General features: G+C 39.7%; 1 protein-coding gene and 1 long non-coding RNA gene across 2 annotated transcripts; one reads left to right on the top strand and one right to left on the bottom strand.

The window, feature by feature from the left end:
• Positions 1-2,924: 2,924 nt before the first annotated feature.
• LOC124407626 lies at positions 2,925-13,787 on the top strand. The gene is made up of 3 exons (XR_006929327.1): positions 2,925-3,061; positions 4,093-4,095; positions 13,777-13,787. It is a non-coding gene; the product is annotated as an uncharacterized LOC124407626 (long non-coding RNA).
• On the bottom strand, positions 7,120-13,490 carry LOC124407582 (vesicular glutamate transporter 1). The gene is made up of 9 exons (XM_046883860.1): positions 13,417-13,490; positions 10,619-10,750; positions 10,281-10,504; positions 9,445-9,755; positions 9,173-9,347; positions 8,803-9,095; positions 8,339-8,719; positions 8,015-8,224; positions 7,120-7,897 (listed from the first exon to the last, which is right to left on the bottom strand). The coding sequence occupies exons 2-9, from the start codon at positions 10,690-10,692 to the stop codon at positions 7,646-7,648; spliced, it is 1,920 nt and encodes a 639-aa protein (XP_046739816.1). The 5' UTR covers positions 10,693-10,750; positions 13,417-13,490; the 3' UTR covers positions 7,120-7,645.
• Positions 13,788-20,811: the final 7,024 nt, after the last annotated feature.

Here is a 20,811-nt window from a genome sequence, read left to right as displayed (position 1 = left end):
CCGAGGGAATTTAGAAAGTAAACGTACCTCCACACCAGGCCTACGTCAACGTATCGCGAGTGCGTGGTGGGTGCACGTGCATCACGCACGTAACTCGCGTACCTACACACGTACCTCATAAATCGCACACCCATGCCGATTCCATGCATGATACAGAGATCGACGTTACGACGCGTGCACCGAGGCTTCACGCCCCGGAGACACGCGGGGATGATCCTGGCGAACCTCCCTTTTGAAAACCGCTTTGCCGGCTTCTAGTAACCGCCCACGATACTTACCAACGATAATAGGCAGGCAAGTATTAGTCCTGACCAATGCAACGTAACGTTACGCGTGTTACGCGTGTTACGATTTGCGTTACGTGTTACCCCTGCCCCTCTATCGCCTAGGCTAGCTTGATTCTAGCTTGACGTCAAGGCCGTTCCGTCAATCAAACCGCAGCCTCCCAACTCCTTATGCCTCCACCTCGACGTCGAGGTGTTCCAGTTTTTTATGTTGTTCTTGGATATCGAGCACCACCGTTAGTAAGTGATGAGAATGAACGATTAAAGACGAACCCAGACCTTTGCCTATCAATTATAACACTTGCTGGTTGACGATGGGAAAATCAATTTCATTTCAGTCCATTCGCTCAAACGAAATCCTTATTCGAGTCTAATTAAGGCGCCTGCATACCAGCATAACAGCAATTGGATCACAGCTGATAGGTCAGAACAAATCAAGACTAGTCTACAGTGAAATCCTTGACCCACTTGGTGAGGTTTACTATTAGACGTTTAATAGACGCTTATCAACTCACGCAATGCAACGATCGAATAGCGTTCGGCTGATCATTTATTTAAATCGTCTGACCTGTTTTGTCTATTTTCTCCGATCTTACCTATCCACGTGTGATTTTAGCACGATTTACAATGAAATATATTGTCCGCGGACAGTAATTTGCCAATGTTTCGTATCAATGGATCCTAATCAGAGGATATCGATAACCGCTAATTGTAAGTATTCCAACTAATACACAAGAAAAGGAGAAAAAAATGCCTTGATTTTACTCTGACAGACGAGGTGATCTATGGATGCTAATTTTTTTTTTCACCCGCATTTGCGACGTCCTCTAGTTAATACACGGCATTCCTCTGCCCTGTCCCTGTGCCAGATCGGGGCAATAATTGCATGGAACTTGCATCGTCGATTTGCGTTATATGAGTACTTCAAACTGCACGTTGCATATGAAAACGTGTTATTAATTCGTCGTCTGTCTCTGTCGGAGTGATCGACGCGCATCTCCTGGCATCCCCTCATAATCAAGAGGAACTATTTTACCGCACGGGAACGAACACGAATCTCTGAATAGCTTCGAAAGACGCGCACATCGTGCGTTTTGTTCAAAATTCGATATTAAGTTTCCGAAAGTGATGTTGATTCGAATGTGTTGAAAACCTGTTTCTCTCAATGTTTCTCGATTGCTGAAATCCGGTCGGAAATGAATACGGATACTTTGAACGACCGTGATACTCAGGTTGTCGCATAATATCAGCTTTCACGCATAAATCGTTCTGTATACTCGGAACGGGGAAATTGTCTGAGGATGATAACGAGTCGAAATTAAAGTGTTTTTTAAAAGATTGGCTTACACTTTATTGTCAATAGTCGTCAGTAATCTTGTATTATTACAATACATCCAAGTTATATAATATACATACATATTTTACATAATAATAATAATAATAATAATAATAGATAATAAATATTAACAAACCAGGTAACATCGCTGTAAGTCAACTTTGACACTAAACTGCTAGAGATTATTTTTAATTTCATCTTACCTATGATATAATTTCGGTGCATATTGTATTTCAAGTCTGGTTTCACCAGGCAATGATGAATTCAAACGGCAAGTTTCAAGTCGTTGAGGGGATGCCGTAGGTAGTCCTCACCGTCTGTGTTAAGTGGCTTCTATTTTTGCTATTGTCAGAGGCTATGCAAAAATAAAAAGTCAAAAAGAACAAAAAACTCACCAATAAATTTTTGTTTTACGAAAAAAAAAAAAAAAAAAAAGGAAACGACATGTTATTCGAGCTTTTTTATTCAGAACTACAGACAGAATTCGGCTCTAATGTTACTTTTCCATCGCAATGCATAGTCTCTGATATTAGCCAAATAGAAAACATCAAGAACTGACTATAGAATATATATTCTCTTAAGATGACAAGTTCAATTCGAAAATGGTCGTTGAATTCAGAAAAACTACACGTGAGGTATCCTTGGGACTATTGACAGCCGATGCTACCTGGAAATATATTGTCAGTTGGGCGCCTGGCACCTCAATGCTTTCCATGTATTAGCAATACGTTTTACATATTACTGGCAAAACTTTCTTCACTAGAGCGTAAGCTCTTTTGCAGAAGAAACATTTATATTAATAAACTTATTGCTTCACGGGTGATGTGAGCTTATTAAACATTGTTCAAGCACTCTTTTCATACCCAGCATTAAACATTGAAGTTTGTATTATCTTTCACTTCCGGTTCTCTATTACTGCAGAATGAAAGGAATCACTCGTTACTGAGAGAACAAATAAGGGCAAAATATTTTTATGTCATACTCCCAATGCGTAGGTACGTGCGTCAATTATCCAATTTTAATGCTGCGATTGAAAAGGGGTAACTAAACTAGGCTAGGTAACTAAACTTTTGATGAAATCGTAAGGGTCGATCAACCTAATTCAGTCACTGATAATATACATTAATTTTTATAACCCTTATACCTAGTGAAAAGCTAATAAAAGCTATTTATAATGGGTGTTTATATGTATAGATATACATAACATTGATACATGTACAGGCTCAATTTTCAAATAATCGACGATAATTAAAATTTTCATTCTATAACTACTTTTTCACAACATGTTACTCGTAGTTTAAAACGTCTGAGTATTCCCTATCGAAAAATCGAAATATTTTAATATTGAATTGCCGTGAGTTCAGTTGTCAATAATTTTAAATGAAAGTTGATAAATTTACCATGTGAAAGCTGCTTTACTGTATTAGAAATACCGCGTCAAGTGTACTCATCCAGACACCGTAATCTGCCAATTAAAAATTGAGCCCGAATAAGAATTCGTCGTAATTTCCAACGTCTGCTATTTTTATTGTCTTCGTAACATATTACTTTCAATTCTTTGTTACAATTCGTTATTGTCGATATAGTAATTGATACATTTTCGTAAATATTCAATAATAATAATAATAAAAACAATAATAATGATAATAATAATTTTATATTGCATTATATATATATATATATATATATATATATATATATATAATGCATTTGCTTGAATTCGAATGAATAATACATTCGTCATTATTAATACATTCAAAAATATTATACAAATAACCACATCTACATGTATGTATATAGATATATCGTTATATAATTCAATAATATCGTAGAATAATATAATATGATACCTGAAACTGATCGTAGAATATATACCACATATATATGTATATACATATATATATATATATATATATATATGTATCTATATATAAATATATGTTTATATGTATAGCAATATTCCTTTACTTTCAATGTTTATAGTCGTTATTGTATCTCATTCTGAAAGAGATAATTTTGTTCGTACAAACGGTGGACGCGTTAGTCTTTCTTTTGCAAAAGTTTGAAGAAATAAAAATTACCAGTTATGTAAAGAAATTTTTCCGCTCCAATGTCAACGCTCCAAGCTTTGAGATAAATAGAAAATTTATCAGTTGAATCGCGAAGGCGATCGTTGTCTTTGGATAACATTATTTAGGAAATCTCAAAAAGATGCCAACGTCCGTATCATTAATTGATAGTTTCTACTAATATGCTTTCACCTATATATAAAAAATCGGCGTTGTAAAGTAAAAGAAGCCATTTATCAAGGGTATAACAATTAGTCACTGGGAGACGGAAAATACGCTTAAATATAAATATACCAACAATTGTTAAAATAATGGAAAATATCCAATACAATGTACAATAACTCTTGATTCGAGAATCAGTCTCAAGTTCTAAATTTTATGCCAATTAGTAAAGAGTAGAGAGTCAGTGCAGGTCTTTTTACCATTCCTATACTTATATCAGCTAGTCTGTCGTGTATTACCGTTCAAGTAAATGCTTGTAATTTCGTAAATAATGTATAAATATTTGTAACGACAACTTTTATAATTTTAACACTGTTTACTCCCTGCACCAATGAAATTTTTGAACAACTCAAAACAGGACTAACACTTCCACTATTTATATCAACTAGGAGGAAACGATAGTTGTTTTGTGTGTGTATGTGTGTTTTTTTTTTTGTTTTTTTTGCTTTTTGTCAAGTATATAACATCAATACTCAATTAAATTTAAAGTTTAACGCTTATAGAAGATATGACTTATCGCTAAATATAATTATTCCGTTCAATTTATCTGTATAATATAATATACTTTCATTTACATATATATTTTTAATCATTCACGACGGCTGCATAAACCCTTAGATTTGTAGAAAAAATATCGCTTGAGGAGACATCTACCTCAAATCTGTGCCGATAAATTTAATGACCTCTTTCCGCAGACGTAGAATAATCAACGCACGTCAAAGACGAATTTCAGCCGACATGAGAAAAAATGAAAACCTCATTACGCACGAATTTAATAATTCTTAATAATTTAAATAACACCATAAATTTCTTGCTAATTCTGGAACAATTGAGAAAGACGATCTGACTAATGCGTGGGCAGTTGAAAAATTTTGCGTTGAAAGTGCTGCGTCCGCAAGGAAAATATGTCGGCACAGAGCATATACGTATCAAAAATTCAACGTCCTAATTATTCCTTATCAGTTGAAAAATTCGTCCGAAGACTGTCTACTATTGTCTTTATTCTGAGATCAGAATACGTGCGTTTCGTTGCGTTTCACTGCTCCAGCGTATTGTTCAGGGAAATAATCCACGGTTCGTTCACTTTTTTTTGCCGTATTGAATTGTGTGTACATATATACCTAATACTTGTGAAATAGACCGACCGCCGTCAAATGGTATTGCTTCCCAGTGCCGAAGGGTTTATCAATAATTGTACACAGATATACAAGACAAGTGATATAACTGTTGGTAAACTTTCCGGGTTTCGTTTTGAAATGTAAAGTTTCAATTGCGTCTCGAGTCGAGTAAGTAACTAATTAATTAATTAATTATTTACTAATATTCTTTCTCGTTATATAATAAGTAATTCAAACACAGCAGACTCTCACGAAGAACTTATACTACAAAGCTAATAATAATTGAACACTACAAGATGTACTAAAAGAGTCGGCACTTCGATTTTATACTTACACTACATATTTGCTTAAATTCACCGAATGCGTGATCTCAAGTTTTATAATATTCCCTCTCTGCCTTAGTACATCTTGCATTATTTATTGTCGTAAATTATTATTCAAGTTATACAAGTACACGAATATTATTGTTCGAACAGCATCAATAACTTATCTTATATAATATTTATATTATATATATATATATATATATATACATTATATGTATATATGTATATAATGTATAAGTAAGATATACAATAATTAATCTTTGGATTCACCAAGCCAGGAATTATCTTAGGCCAGTCACTACTTTCTGTGTGTATGCGTATCAATTAATCATTACAGTATAGTATTGTCAATTCCACAACAATATATAACAAAATTAAATAACAAAATCTAATAAACTACATCTCACGTTATACGTATTATTGTCAGCTATATAACTGCAGTCAACTATAATAATGTCATATTACAATATTTTTCTCTGTACGAATTAATCGATTAGAAATATAATTACGTCACAATAATAGTTTCATTTCAACGTCTGATTATGCACACATGTACGCTTGTATATGCGCATTGAAAGGTGAGCTCGATAGGTTATACAATTCAATTCAGAAGTTAATTTATACATACCTACTTTGATCAATATTTACTAAAATATCGTAATTGCCAAATATATCTCCACGTTACATTTATTGTCGTGATTATTTTAATCAATTTTATTCATTCTGACTTCACTTATTATCTCGCCTATCTCCCGAGTCGAATGCAATAAGACATTCAGATATTGTCCGTTTTAAGCTTAAGGGGATTACACAGTGTTGTAGGCTGAAACTTAGCTCAAACTTTATTGCAATAATATTTCGATGCACGATAATCCAATCGAAATTCGTTCAAGCTTCTACTTCGCTCGATGCTTGCGTAAAAGAAAAACAAAATCTTTCAAAAATTTCAACGACTCAGGGTAAAATAAAAATTCTTCACGGTAGTATCGGATTTTGCAGCTTATTGATAGTTCCGAAGTTTCATGCATCTTTAAATTTTTCTTTCTCCGAATGCATCTTCAAAATCTCGCAAACTTGTATAATCCCCCTAAATTGATAAGCAAAAATTAAATTGCTATGTTATATTACTAGGTTGTATTGAATACTGCTTATATAAGACGAGCGATTGGCGAATATATTTATAATATTGTTTAGCTATTTAAAAATGGCTCGCATAAATTGACTATAGACTTTCTTTCGTGTCGAGCAACGAGATGTAATACATATATTTTTAATTTCATCGACCGCTCGAGACCTCTTTCGCATAGTTTATGTATCATTACGTATTGCGATTGGTTTGCCAAAGTTTGCAATCACACCCTATTATAAGTACACATTATACTGGAATCAATATTATACTTGATTTACAATTTATGATATTTTCAATCACTTTCAAACAATTTGTATCTTAAAATCTAATACTTTCAAGATGTTTCACTTTCTTTCTCATACTTTCATGTAATTTTTTTATATCTTAGTTCGTCACATTTCATACCTACAGCATATCTACTTTTCTTTTTGTTACCTTATCTTAGTTTTTTTTAAAGATGCATTTCTATCTTATACGTCATCTCTATACTTCTGGTCTTATAAACTTACAATTTTTCCAAATACTTTAGCTAGCTTCATCAGGATACTTTCAATTATTTTATAAGCTTCTTATTTTTCTTTGTCTTCTTCTTTGTTCCATTGATTCGTTGAGGTATTTAAATTCTTTATGCATAATATTATTTATATTATTTTATTTGACTTCTATTTTTTCTCTTTCGTTTTGTCCTCAACTTGTTTTGTACTGTTCTTCTACTGCTGCTTTTCTCTGAACCATAACTCGAATCCTTCGAAGTTCTTTTATTGCTACGTTTCTAAATATTGTGCTATTCTTTGTATTCGGTATTCCATATTTCATTATATTCTACGCGCATCCCAAATGATTCTCACCAATGACCACGGAAAACAGAGTACTAATCATTCGTCAGGGCTTCACATAAATACAAATGCATATTTTCCAAATTATTAATCGTCAATTCGCCCTTTTTCTCTTACTTTGGAGAAAAATATTGCGAGGAAGAGAAAACAGTGTGATTATTGATCGTGACTATGAAAAAGAATCTTCCTTTCTACAAGTAAAACGTAAGTGGCTCCAAACGTGATCAACACTCTGACTCCTTTCATTGGATTATATTCTTCTCCGCACTCTCAACCTACGTTCCAGTTACTCACCCAATCCGGCGTAAATCTGACCTCTTGCAAATTAGTTCCATTGCTGTCCGCCTATCACATCATGCGTGTGGTCATCCACAGCAGGCGGCTGAACCAGAGACGCGCTGACGTCACTGGCGAACGGATTCGACGAGTGAAATGGATTATTTACGTTCGTCACCGTTGACCCGTAACTCGCAACCGAGTTACCGTCCTGAATTCGCTTATCGAGCTGCGGGTAAAGGTGATTTTCTGGCGGTTGATCGTAATTGTTCCGGTCTCCGCCGTTGAGCGAAGGTTGCTTCTGATAAACGTGCAGAAAAGAAATTGCCAATCAGTTACAATTATCGGAATGGTCAAACCCATCATGGTCAAAACTAATGATGACCGGTTTGTGGTTGCTGCTCCAAGCAAGACTTACCACGAACTCCGGTTGCGGTGGCTTCGGTGGTGGCGGCAATGGCGGCTTGCCCTTGGTCAAATCGTCCAGGGGGTTCCAGCTGTTCTGTTCCTCGATGGTAGGATCTGCCCACGGCTGGAGTTCGCCGGAACAAAATATCGCGTAGAAAGTAACGCCGACGAAGTGAACGCAAGCGGCGAATATGAAGACGTTTCTCCAACTCTCGCGGTCCTGAGTAAGAGCACGAATGACTTGACATTAATCATATGCGTGACGTCAACCCTACAATTGTCCGGCAGTAAAGGAAGGAAAGGAGTCTCGGAAGACTGGTGGATTCGTCCTCACCTTATTTTTCGTGACGAACTCGACGAAGAAGGGAACCACGAGACCAGCGATTGTGCCGATGCCGTTTGACATTCCCATCAAGACACTGGCGTACCGGGGCGCGATGTCCAGATGGTTCACGTTGAAACCGGATATGGCGAATCCACTGGAAGCCACGCCAATGGTGAGGGCGACCGTGGCCGCGGTGCCATTGTGAGAAACCGTAGCCTTGGCCACGACCAAGAAGAAGATAGCCTCCATTCCGAAACCCCCGCAGTTGAACAGCTTTCGCACGTTTGTCGTCGAGAGAATTCCACGTTTTCGCAAATGATCGGCCAGCAGACCACCGCAAGGGACGATCGTCGTCATAAGCAGGTGAGGAAGAGCTCCGATCAGTCCAGTCTGAGAGTTGGAAAAACTCGTTCATCGAATGTGCAAATATTTTCAATGGAACGGAGTTAAGTGCCCTGCGGTGTGAATCTTACCGTCACGAGAGGCATCTCGAAAGCCTCGTGCATGAATCGAGCCTGAAACAAGACCAGCAAATAGAAGTTCCATGATCTGCAGAAATTCGCCACAATAATTGCGTAGACTGGCATCGAGGTGAAGAATTTTCGCCACGGTGTTGTGGAGAAAGTGGGCATCGGGATTTGCGCTTGACCTTGCCCAAGAGAGTCCTCGATGTAACGCAATTCTCGAGCCGAGATGCAGGGGTGCTTAGAGGGCTTCTCAAAACTGAGCCAGAGCCAGAAAGCGTACCAAATCAGCCCGCAGACACCTGCGATAAATTGCGAAACATCCATCAACTCATTCCGAATCAAGGCGTGAAGTTTGAAATTCTTTCGATGGTCTTACCGTAGAAATAAAAGGAGGCCTCCCAGCCGAACCATTCTGTCAAATATCCGGACAAGGGCATTCCGATTACCACAGCTGCGTAGGATCCGCAGAAGGCCAGAGTGGCCAATCGCGATCTTTCTAGAGGTGGAGCCCAGTATTTCCATATACCGTGACAAGCTGGGTACGTAACACCCTGTGAAAAAATATTCAGTGAAGTAATTACGCGCAAAGGGGTAATACCGAGTCAACTTTTAAAGCTCGGTCCAAAATTACTCAGCCCAGTTTCTAACCTCTGCCAAGCCCTTGAAAATCTCGGCTATCACGCCCGCGCCAGCGTTTACACTCACAGCTCCGGGTACGAACAAATTGAGGAAAGATGAAATGGCAATCGCCGTTCCGAATATCCTGTTGGCGGGGTAAAGAGAGGCGAGGAAACCTCCAGGCACCTGAGTCACAAGGTAGCCCCAGAAAAAAGACGAGTCTAGTACACTCTCCGTTCCGATCGTCCAGTTGAACTTCTCACGTCCGGACAGGGTCGTACTCTTCATTGCCATTTTGGCCATACCCAAGTTACATCTCATACCGAATGAGATTATGAAACCTGAAACCAGCCGCGATCAATTTCGAGAATCAACGGAAACTCCAGGCTTACACGACGAACTTCGACCACCGAAAAATATTTTACGACTAATGGTTCGACAAGATTTGACAACCACCAGAAATTCATTGGTGTAATGCTTCACCTACGGTAAGCAATTGATTTTGGTCCGCGATCGATGGAATACGTGAGACGATAATAGTTCTAACACTTTGCATTAGAATGAAAATATAAAATGTGTAAATGTATATAGGGAAAATTTTATACGTACAAAAGCTTAATGGATGTCCCCCGAGGGTTTTGGAGAGGATGGAAAAAAGGAGGCTTAAGAGATTACTAAAACGCTAACGTTTTCTCTCCATTGACGAATTTCGGAGTTATCGGGTAGGGTGTCGGAATTACGAATTGTTAAACACTGTCTGGCAGATACTTTGGCTCTCATTCTTAGCTCCTCATTACGCGCATCAGCTAAGCGGATTTCACTTCGATAAAAATCAAACCAGCCTTATTTCCACTTGTAATAATTACCTATGCAGGCCAATACTGCTATGGTGTACCTCTTCGAGAGGCAAGGACACTCAGGCATACAATAAGTGTCGATATGACGTAGAGGCGGTCGTTCCGGTTCCGGTAATGAATCGAACGATGCGTTCAAGTTGTATCCACGTTCGTCCTCGAACCCCAGATTATCTTTGCTCTCTCTGTTTGGGGGCATTTCAAATTCTTCGTAGCCAGTATTGCTCCGCCTTAGTCTGAAAGTATTGCGTAACAAATTGTCAGAATTGGATTTTTCAGTCCAGTTTATTAGACGTCAAGAGGAATATGTCGTAGTTTGATTGCACGTGTAAAAGCAGGAATCGACTTACCCAGAAAATTTCTGTGAGGCTTTCGACCTCATTGAATCGAAGGCCTCAAAACCCGCAGACGCGAATCTGGACATTTTGCAATTATTGGGGTTGCCTTATTGCCGTGATGATTGTGTTATAAACTTGCAGCCCCTGGAAATCAAAGTAACGAGACAACGTCGAAAAATAGTTATTCTAAATCAGAAATTTCGGTGAAATCATTTTCTAACTCTGTTTAGAAGATATTATTCGAAAATAACGTAACTATTGTTGGGGAAGAAAAAATGTAAAGTCTTGATAATTATTATTGCAAGTCCGCTATCCAACAATTCGGTACCTCTTCGATCCTAGTGTTTCATTTATTTTTGACATCGCACCATCGTTACCGAAAATATTATACCAACAAAGCAAACATAACTAGTCACATTTTTCTGCGCCGCAATAACGTCAGAGCTGTCAAATCCTCCGGTAATAACAGAGGAAATGGAGTGATATAACCGGCAACGCGTGTCTCAAAGACGGAGAAAAGCGCTATTCCTGCATTTTCCGATATCTCCGGGCTGCGCGAGATTGAATGCTCACACACGGGGTGGCGAAAGAAAAACGTGCATCTCTATGTAAGACTGGCGTTACTCGATGTAAAGGTCATAATGCAACCATAGACACCATCGCAACCTACACTATAAAGACAAAATAACTTTCACACTTCGAAGTGACAATGTCGCAAGCTTTCAACGCGATAAAAGCGCGGTCCTGCATCGTTTATTTATTCATCTATCCTCGAAGTTCCGATTCACTTTGGACCCCAAGAGAGTAGGAACAGTATGCTACTGATTTTCATCGAATTCATTCAGCTTTAATTTCAGATGTTTGTTTTTGGAACTATGCTTGGGTGGTAATAACTATTTATAATCGTCCCGGTGATGAATTGAGTCCATTAGATCCAAGACCAGGGAATAGCGACTACCTGAACGCAAACTGTGCGGACCACCGTGTAGATAGACTATCGCTGTGAGAAAGACGGCACGAGGCCGAGGGTGAGGACTAGGACGAGAACGAGGGGGTTTAAGGGTGTTTATTTGGAGTGGCAGCCTCTCCATCCTTAATCCGCGAACTCTCTAGGGAAGATCTTCGGAGGGTAGAAAACTACATGAAGACTACGGAAAGATCCAGGGGAGGGGGGCTAAAAGCTCCGCTAGACCACCTTGGTTGTTCAATTGCGTGGCCAAAATGAGAAAGTGACATTCGTGCGCTGAATTCAACCGACGAGTTTCTCATAATTTTTCATGTTCTTTTTTTATTCATTCTTGTTTTGTCATGTAGTTAAATCTAATCTAACTGCACCAACTTTTCCGAAGGTTCTATTATTCGAAATGATTTACGGCGCTTTGCTTCAGCTGGCGTTAACCTGTATGAATTTTTCCCTCTCTTTTTTGTACTTTTCTCTGCTGTGTCTCTTTTTTTAGAAAAGAAATGATTCATGTCACTGAACAGCGCTTTGCCATGATGTTAGCTGTGCCATTATCGCAGGGACACACGTGTCAGCGAAATGGCACAAAATGCTTGGCACGTGCGTCGAGACGACGTAGGGGACGGCGATTTTAACCGATCTGATGGCACCGAGGGTGAACCGAGCTAATGGACTCCGAACAATGCCCAACCGGAAGTCCCGTGCATTAAGAGATTAGATCGTTCGCTGCCACTGCCAGTTCGTATCCCTTCTTATCCTCGTTTCCTAAGTCGATAATTGGAATATTAGGTCTCCGGTCTGATGTTTTTTAATCGAACCGTTAATTAATCTTTTATTATAGCATGTGTAATTTCTCTATCTTTTTTTTATAGGATAAAAACGTTTAGAAAGTCGCTATGAACACTAAGATAAGAATTCGATTACGGAAGTACATCGGAAATCTTGAACTTTCGGCGTGCCTTGCCGCTTTGCCAGCCACTTATTCATCCCGGTGCAAAATGGCGGAGCGTTTTACTTCGCAGAATGGAATGAAAACGTAGTTTAACATGCTCTACTACTACAGTAGACATGGATTTTGCTAGTAAGTATGAAGATTTCGAAAATTTATCTATTTCAGAGTTAACGAATATCCACAACTGGTTAATTCACGCTCGTTTTACTTTACTATTTTCAGAAAAATCCTGAATTTTTCATCCCAGTCGAAGAATTCAATTGAGATAATTAGCCTAAAAAGTACACACTTCTATGATTCAAAATAAGAATTTACAGACGATTTAAAATCGGCCACGAAGCGGACTTCTTGTGTAAAAGGAGGTAAGAAAATAAGAGTTATAGACCAGGCGCTGATCCACAGGAACTTTGCACATCGGTTAGTATCGAATGAATATTTTTTACTCACGATCGTAATTCTTCAAAAACGAAAAACAAGTGTAACGCAACGACGTAACATTCGACCAATTGTCTTTCCATTCCCATCACTAAAATTGAGTCACATATCTGAGGTTAACACCAATTTAGAGACTAAATTTTAATCGATTCAACGAGCAAAAGCGTTTTCGTAATAGCCACATTTTTCGGGGAAAATATGCGGATTGTAAAATATTTTCAAAAATCAGGGTAAACTTTCATCATAAACATTGTCTGACAAAGACCATTGAAAAAATGTTCACCACTATTTTGAATTATGCAAATGGAGACCACCTTATATCAAGGGGGTATTTTAGCTCCGTACCACCCACAACAAAAAAAAAATTTCAAAAGACAAATCACATAAACGTTTTTTAGCACGCACTGCTGACATGTAAATAAACTATCTCAACATGAACAAACAAAAAAAAACAGCACTCACCAATAATTATGTCCAGATATCGTAACGGGCGGTAGTGGGTTCGAAACCGCGGGGTACGCGACGAAGAACCGTCGTCGACGGGTCGTGGGCGTCGGGACGGCGAGCGCCGTCGGGCACGAAGCGCCCGCGCATCCCTCGTACGCGTATTCGCCCGGAGCCGCGACGCATCGATATAACATCGGCCAATCGCCGGGGTGGAAGGCGGGGCACTGATTTTATTCCAAATAATAACAATGGTAATGATAAAGTAATAATCAAACGGAGTTATCGCATCAAAGTGCGTTACGCTTGATCTGGTCACACTGTTTGCAGGGAAAACATAATCGATTTGCGATTAATTTCTGAAGTCACCACCTGCAGGCTGCTTTAACGAACTTTCGAGACTGAGGGATATCTAATGGTGGTTGTGATCTGCTGAACAAGAATACCTGGATGAACCCGTTAATCACTTCGTCGATCCGGTATCAATAGGGATATGAAAAGGTTTCGACCTCGTTCACGTGCAGTTCGGTTCCTGACAGTTGGCTGCCTTTTGCGGTGGTTTTCATTCGGGCATCGATTCAAACTGACCTCTTCAGCGGGTGAACCATAAAATGCAGTCTTTATCGTCGAGCTCTGACTTTTCCCCTAACCGTAAGGGAGCATTCGAGTACGGTGTCAGCGAAATGGGACCGAGGAGGATCCTGGCATAATTTAACGTTTGCGGTAAACGTGCGACAGTTTTGCGATAATTTTTAAAAATATCAAATTTCGTTTATTTCTGTGTTAATCATGCATGGCGATATGCAATTTGCGGTTTTTTTTTGTATATTGCACTCGGTACCTACTGGCGATATTTGACAAATACTTTGCTACAAGTTCATTAAAATAAAGCAAACATACAATTCTAAAACTTACTCTATATAGAAGCTATAAAAGATTGAAAAAACTTTTTGCCAATGTATAATAGGATTTTTGCGATAAAGGTTAATCTAATCCTGCATCTAAGGTATCGAGGCACGCTTGTGCTCTACACTTGTATTATCCTGATGATGTTCGCATTTGTCACGTACAGCGAACCCGCACTGCAATGTTCCTTAAGGTAACGAGTAACCTGATCATCGATATTGGCTGCTAGAAGTAGCCACTGAGAATAACTCAGGACACCATGCGGTATTATTGGTCATGGAAGGCAGAAAGAAAATTGTACCAACAATTTTTTACTATGTGCTAAGGGAGGTCGCCGGTTCATCGACGAGGGTGAAACTGCGAGACAAACGTTTTCGATTCACCCGAGTTACGGAACAAATATCAAAGGTTGTTTGTTGACACATTGCATTGTAACAGTAATTAACAGGTTTTTACCATGCAAGCAGCATGCAGAGGATGGAACAGATGAAATTATCCAAGTTCACGGGGTCTTACAAATGAGCAACGAAAAAGCAACGCTGCAAGAGGCTTTTTGTAAACAGAAGCGGCACAAAGAATGAGATAATTCTTCGTTACTGCGCGTTCTTGGGAATCCACTTAGATATTAGTTTCGTCCGTGAAAAGCAAGTAAATGAGGTCAGATCGAAGCTGGATAGAATGAACATCTTCTGTGCCAAAAAATAAAGAATTCCATAAATCTTAACGGAGGAGTTAAAAAATATTTCTAGAAAATAAAATGAACTGAAGGAATGAAAAGTCTGATACGCCAACTATATCGCCGTGCACGAGATACAACCAGGACGATTACTATTGATGCGTAAAATGACAAATATCCGAGCTCCGATTTGCCGAACATTACGGACCTTGGAGCTTCGCATTAAAGGTAGGAAGAAGGAAATTTGAGGTTGATTTTCCACGCTGGACTAGAGACTGGAATCGATGTAAAGCTGGTCGATTACAAACCACACTCTTTAAATCTTAAAGAGACCTTTCTCCTCTCATGGAAACGATCCCCTTGACATTAGGAACATCCGGAGCGATGGGTAGGAACAAACAATTGTATTCTTTTATCGGCCTGCGGTCGAAATCACGCCTCCCAAAATACTCACAGTGCATGTAGGACACGGTCCATACTTCTACGCCTGAATTACTCCAATTAGTCACCGAGAGGTGTTCAAAGCTAAAAACGAGTGTCGATATTTTTTCAATTCCTTATTGCCAAGTGAACCCTACAAACATGGTGACAACGCTTCACAGAGTGAGTGGCATAACTTTTTTACTGTGTTCCTTTGAACAGAAACTGCGTTATCGACAGCATCGAGTGTGCGGCGGGTGCGAAAAGGATTTTTATTATCATTCAAGGCTAACCAATCGTGAGGTGGTTCGTCTATCTCTCGGAGAAATCAAATCAAGAAACGTAGAAACGCCTCTCCGTTGCCTGAACGTCCGACCACCAAATACGTTACTACTGAAAACTGCCATATCTTCGAATTAAGAGACTCGGGAGGGGGATTGAAGCCGTTGCTGCTTTCTGTGAAATTATTGCGGTACTTACAACCTTTTTTCTTGCCAGTATGAGAGTTCAGAATAGTGCCAAATTGAACTGCTGGAGACATTCGTCGTATGGAATTGATCGCCGATTCGAACGCGACAAGAGCATAACTCGACAACCCCGAAACAGGAATAGAATTTTTGAACCGTTAGGTTCGCCGCATGTTCATGCCCATCGCTACACGTTAGGAGCTAAGTCCATTGTTACAAACACACAGTCAGAGCGGGTAGAGAGGCGCCCTCCGCGGTTGCTGGGAAACATCGATCTGCCTCGAGGGATGCTGGATGCTGGATGCTGCCGGTGCTGCTATTGCTGCTACCGCTGTAGCTCGTGTGCCTTACTTCCACCCTGCTTTGCCCTCAATATCTCGTACTTCACCGCCGCGAAGCTTTCATTATTACTATGCGCGAAACGTTGGGAGATGAAACGTGCGCTAGTTTTTATCGCTCAGTGACGTATGGTTAATGTAATTGACTATATCATTTCTACTTCTATCTTACTGTTATTCACACGTTTTTTGCAGTGCTGATCTCGTTTAACTACGCTCGAAAAGCTGCGGTCAAGATATAAGTCCATTTGACGAAATACCAGATGAATTTAAATAAATTAAATTTGACAAAGTACGATATATGCCAAATCCGAAGAATTCTGTCACCACCAAGTTAGCTTCTATTTTAAAAAGATTGATCAACTGTCGAGAATATTCGTTGGAATAAAATACTTCAGGTTCAGTGAATGACTTTCAATCTTTCTTGCCCAATTAGAAATGGTCATGTTCACCGAGATTAATCTGGGATTAATTTGTTCAGACGAGCTGCCTTTTCAGGTAATATGAATGAAATGAAACAGAGAAAAAATTGAATGAATCACACGATTTGCTAGATAAATGATAAAGCGAAGTATAGAGTAGGATCAGACACACGCAGTCGTTTCACGATGTGATGTGGTACCGGCCACTTTGTATCGTGGACTCCTTGAGCCCCCTTTTAATATACATCCCCAACCCCTTACCGCAACCCTTACCACAGAATGTGCCATTACGTGCCCAATGGCCTTTTCAAAAAATCCCATGAATATTTTATCATCGCCGATACATAATAGCTTTCGTGAAATTGAAATGTAAGAATAAAAAATGGTAAAGATACAGGTTTATTTTTATTTATCAGCTAACATGTTTCAAAAGTATATAACTTTATTTAACGATCGCCTAGCATTACAAAACTTAATCATATTATGTCATACATCTGCAGTAAAACAGATGAATGTAATGTAATTGGGTTTTCCACACAAAAGTGACATTTATTTCGAGATTAAATTTTTTTTTTATTAATATGTACAAGCATTGAGTAAGAAGTAGGTAATTTGATAGATCTTATTACAATTTATTTATTCAAAAATCCAATGGTAATCACGAAAAATTCTCACAGCGACTGCTAAAGACAAATATAAGGCATTCTTCACAAAACCAAGGGGACCCGCTTCTCAGCCCAAAGGAGGTAGCTGTGACCCGCAATGCCAATGAGCTCGTTAAGTAACCAACAAAGCGCCATCATCCTTGGAATGTACAATTGCACCCTACTTTATCTTAAATACTGGATCTTCATCTAGATGGGTAAGTATTTATACGATGAGTAGACGTGTTTATCTTAATTTACCGAAAGCTTTCAGTACTTCGCTATACCTCAAGTCGCAAAAGTTAGAACAATCAACTGATTAGCTTTCCTCAACCACCAAAATAGACGCCACTATACTTATACCTCCTTGAGTCACTGGGCAGAATGGAAGTTCTGCTGGCTTCACACATATCGTCGAGACAAACCTGCTTTTGAAAGCTGTTCTTTGCATTTTTGCACAAATCGACGTACTGCAGTAACTTGGCTCGAAGCGTTCGGTCGATGATTTGCAATCCCTTTTTGTACTTCTCGAATACACTAAAAGTCTTCTGCTGCGGCAACTCGGCTCTGGTGTTCCTTACGTTCAGACGACAATTACTCGGTGGATCATCGTCTCGAAAGTCCCACAAACTCGATGATCTAATGGTACATGTGGACCAACCACCAGCTCGACGAGTGTATCCAAATTTTTCAAACCTCTGATAATCATTGAATCTTGGAATGTTCTGAACGGTACCTCTTCCGACAACGTAGCTCTTCGAAGATTTCGACTCGGGATAATAATAGTTGGAATGCTCTGTCGAGTCATTAATCAGACTGATGTTAGCAGACGTGTCGTCGTTTGATGTTGCCAACGTCTGACCAAAGCTGTCACTGTTCTCTTCGATGGTAATTCCGGGATTGCAGTAGCTACTCATACCATTCTTTACTTTCTCGTCGATACAAGGCCGAAAATCACTCACCCGAGTTGACTTGCCATCCAGATCTCTCGAGGAATCCTCATCTTCGTCTGAGTAATCATCAATGATATCCTCAAGGTACCTATTTGCTAATCTGTCCTGTACACATCCATAGGTAGAATTTTTGTCGAAGGTTGCAGCTACTGAAGATTTTGTGCAATCTTCGTTTTCAATCTCAACGCAGTAGCAGTCTGGAATTTTTCTGGATAAACTTTCACAGCCCTGGGACGAACTGGATGGTGATATTCCAGGCATATATCGACAAGGGTTGGAAACCGGAAGCCCTAAGCTGTCGTGGGAGGTTGAAGGAGATTCAGATATTTCATGCTTCAAACGAACTCGACTCGTCTTTGAACTGGGAATACTGAAATAATATTTTCCACCGGAAACAACCGTCTTCGAAGAATTTGGCCTGCAGCCATCTGCCTCCGACAATTTTTTGCACACCTTTTGTCGGATCAGACATCTCATGCGGTCATAAGAATCGGCAGAAATTGTACCCCGATGGCTACTAGACCTCATCGACTTGTTCATGGTTGTAAAATTATCGCGCACTATGACTTCGTTTTTCGACAACGACGACGATGATAATAACGGCGATGACGGCGTGCTCTCTGAAGAATAGTGAGTTTGATATTTTTGGGACGTGCCCAATTTAACGCTTTTCATTGACGGAAGTAAATGCGTGTGTCGTGATACGGATTCTGTGTCATTGTCCGACGATTCAGAACTTTCTTCGACCTCCACAGTGACGGAAATGTCGTACAAGTCGTCGGGTCCATTTGCATTCATAAAGCCAACGGGCGAATTTGATCTCGCTAGAGCATAAGATATTTCAGAAGCTATAGATACTAAAAGTTCTTTTGGTAACGGACGTTTCTGTAAGCTGGTAAATTCTTTGGACTTTACTAGCTTTCCAAACGTTGCGCAGGCCTTAGACTTGCTGTTGTTCTTCGGCTTAGCAGCCTCCCTAGACGACGAAGATTCCTGGGATTTCACGGATTTGTTAGGTCGTACTGATCTCCTGCATCTCGTACCTTCTTCTTTTGCTTTCAGGCAATTTTCAACCGCCGAAGCTTTCTTAAATTTCTCTGCTCCGTATAGTTTTGGACATTGTTCAAACTGTGCTGTTCTCTTGCATCTTACACGTCTCATGCGATCAGGGTCTTCCTTAGATTTTGACGGAAAAATTTTTCTTTCAACAAACGACAAGATCTTAGACACACTCAATGCCTTCGAAGACTTCGACTCCACCGGAAGTACCTTCCTCTCATGTTTTATCGGCTCCAACGAAGATGATGAGATCATTGCTTGAATGGAAATAGACCGTGTAACCTTATGTCCCGTCACCGGCTTTTCACACGTACAAATCGCGAGTGAGCGAACGATGTCTCGAATTTTGGACCTGAGCTTGTAACTCTGTTCAGTTTCCTGAAGTCGGAACGGAGACAATGCAAGTTTCTGTAGAACTTCGCTAATCGAAAAGGAATTTCTGAGCTTCAAATTTTCCATATCTTCGAGGTCACATGTCGAGCCCTCAACTGCACTTCGTTGGTCACCCACACCACCTCCACAGTTATTAAAGCTGGTTTCAATCGACGTATTAATTTCGTCCTTAGTGACATCAGTATTTTCACTCTGACAAGCCTTCCAGGAATCATCGTGACCAAGTCCTCCGGTCAACAGTTCATCCGCCTTCTTCGAAGACCAAAAACCCTGAGACATTAACCGCTGCTTCGAACCACCTTTCTTGAGATTGCAATTGTACAGCGCATCACAGGTCATAATCCTTGCAGAAAAAAGGCTCGAGTTGCGCCTCAGTGGCGGTGACTGTTTCAATTTAAAATTCAAGTAATCTTTTCGGATTTCACACACCAAATACGTCAAGTTAATTATTTTTGGATTCATTCTGCCGAGCAAATTATTCAGGCAAGAACAAACGTTGTACAATTTGGTATAAAATTTTCTTCGAACACAACTGCAGTGAATCTTGTACAATGATGGGTCGAATCTATCCAACTTCCTGAGCAGCTGATCGACTTTGCAAGGCAGCGAGAAAGTAGTTTTGACCTCCGAGTTTCGCTGGTTTTCCTTCTCCGTCAGTGGAGGCGCCATTCCGTTCATCTTCCTGATGATAAGGGTTAAATTCTCATTTTTCCAGTCAGCCTCCCGATGCCTTTTTCGATAGTTAGCAAGAACAGATTTTCTCAAGCCACCAGAGTTACTTTTGAACCTTCGCTTTGTCTTCAAAATACCCCCAAAGTCCCAGCTATTCTTCAACAAGTCATACAAACTCTCCGTCACTCTGAATGATCCGCTATCTGACAATTGTACCAGACGTTCCAATTTGTAGTGTTTCCTGCTAGCGTGGGACGCAGTTAGCTTCCTGGTCCTTTTTTGTCCTCTCCTGTGTCCGAAATTGTTCCAACTTTTTTTCACGTTACTATCGCTCAGCATGTTGCCACGACTTGATGTACACAAGCTGCTGTGCTGCCTGGAAATATTGCTGGAATGAGAGTACACACATTATACATAATATATATTCGCAAACGAAATATGCAGGCTACGCGAAAGGTATTCG

The sequence above is a fragment of the Diprion similis genome, chromosome 6 (assembly GCF_021155765.1).
Source record: "Diprion similis isolate iyDipSimi1 chromosome 6, iyDipSimi1.1, whole genome shotgun sequence".
Lineage (NCBI taxonomy): Eukaryota > Metazoa > Arthropoda > Insecta > Hymenoptera > Diprionidae > Diprion > Diprion similis.
The sequence above is the reverse complement of the archived record's forward strand: the minus strand, read 5'-3'. Positions and strand labels throughout refer to the sequence as shown.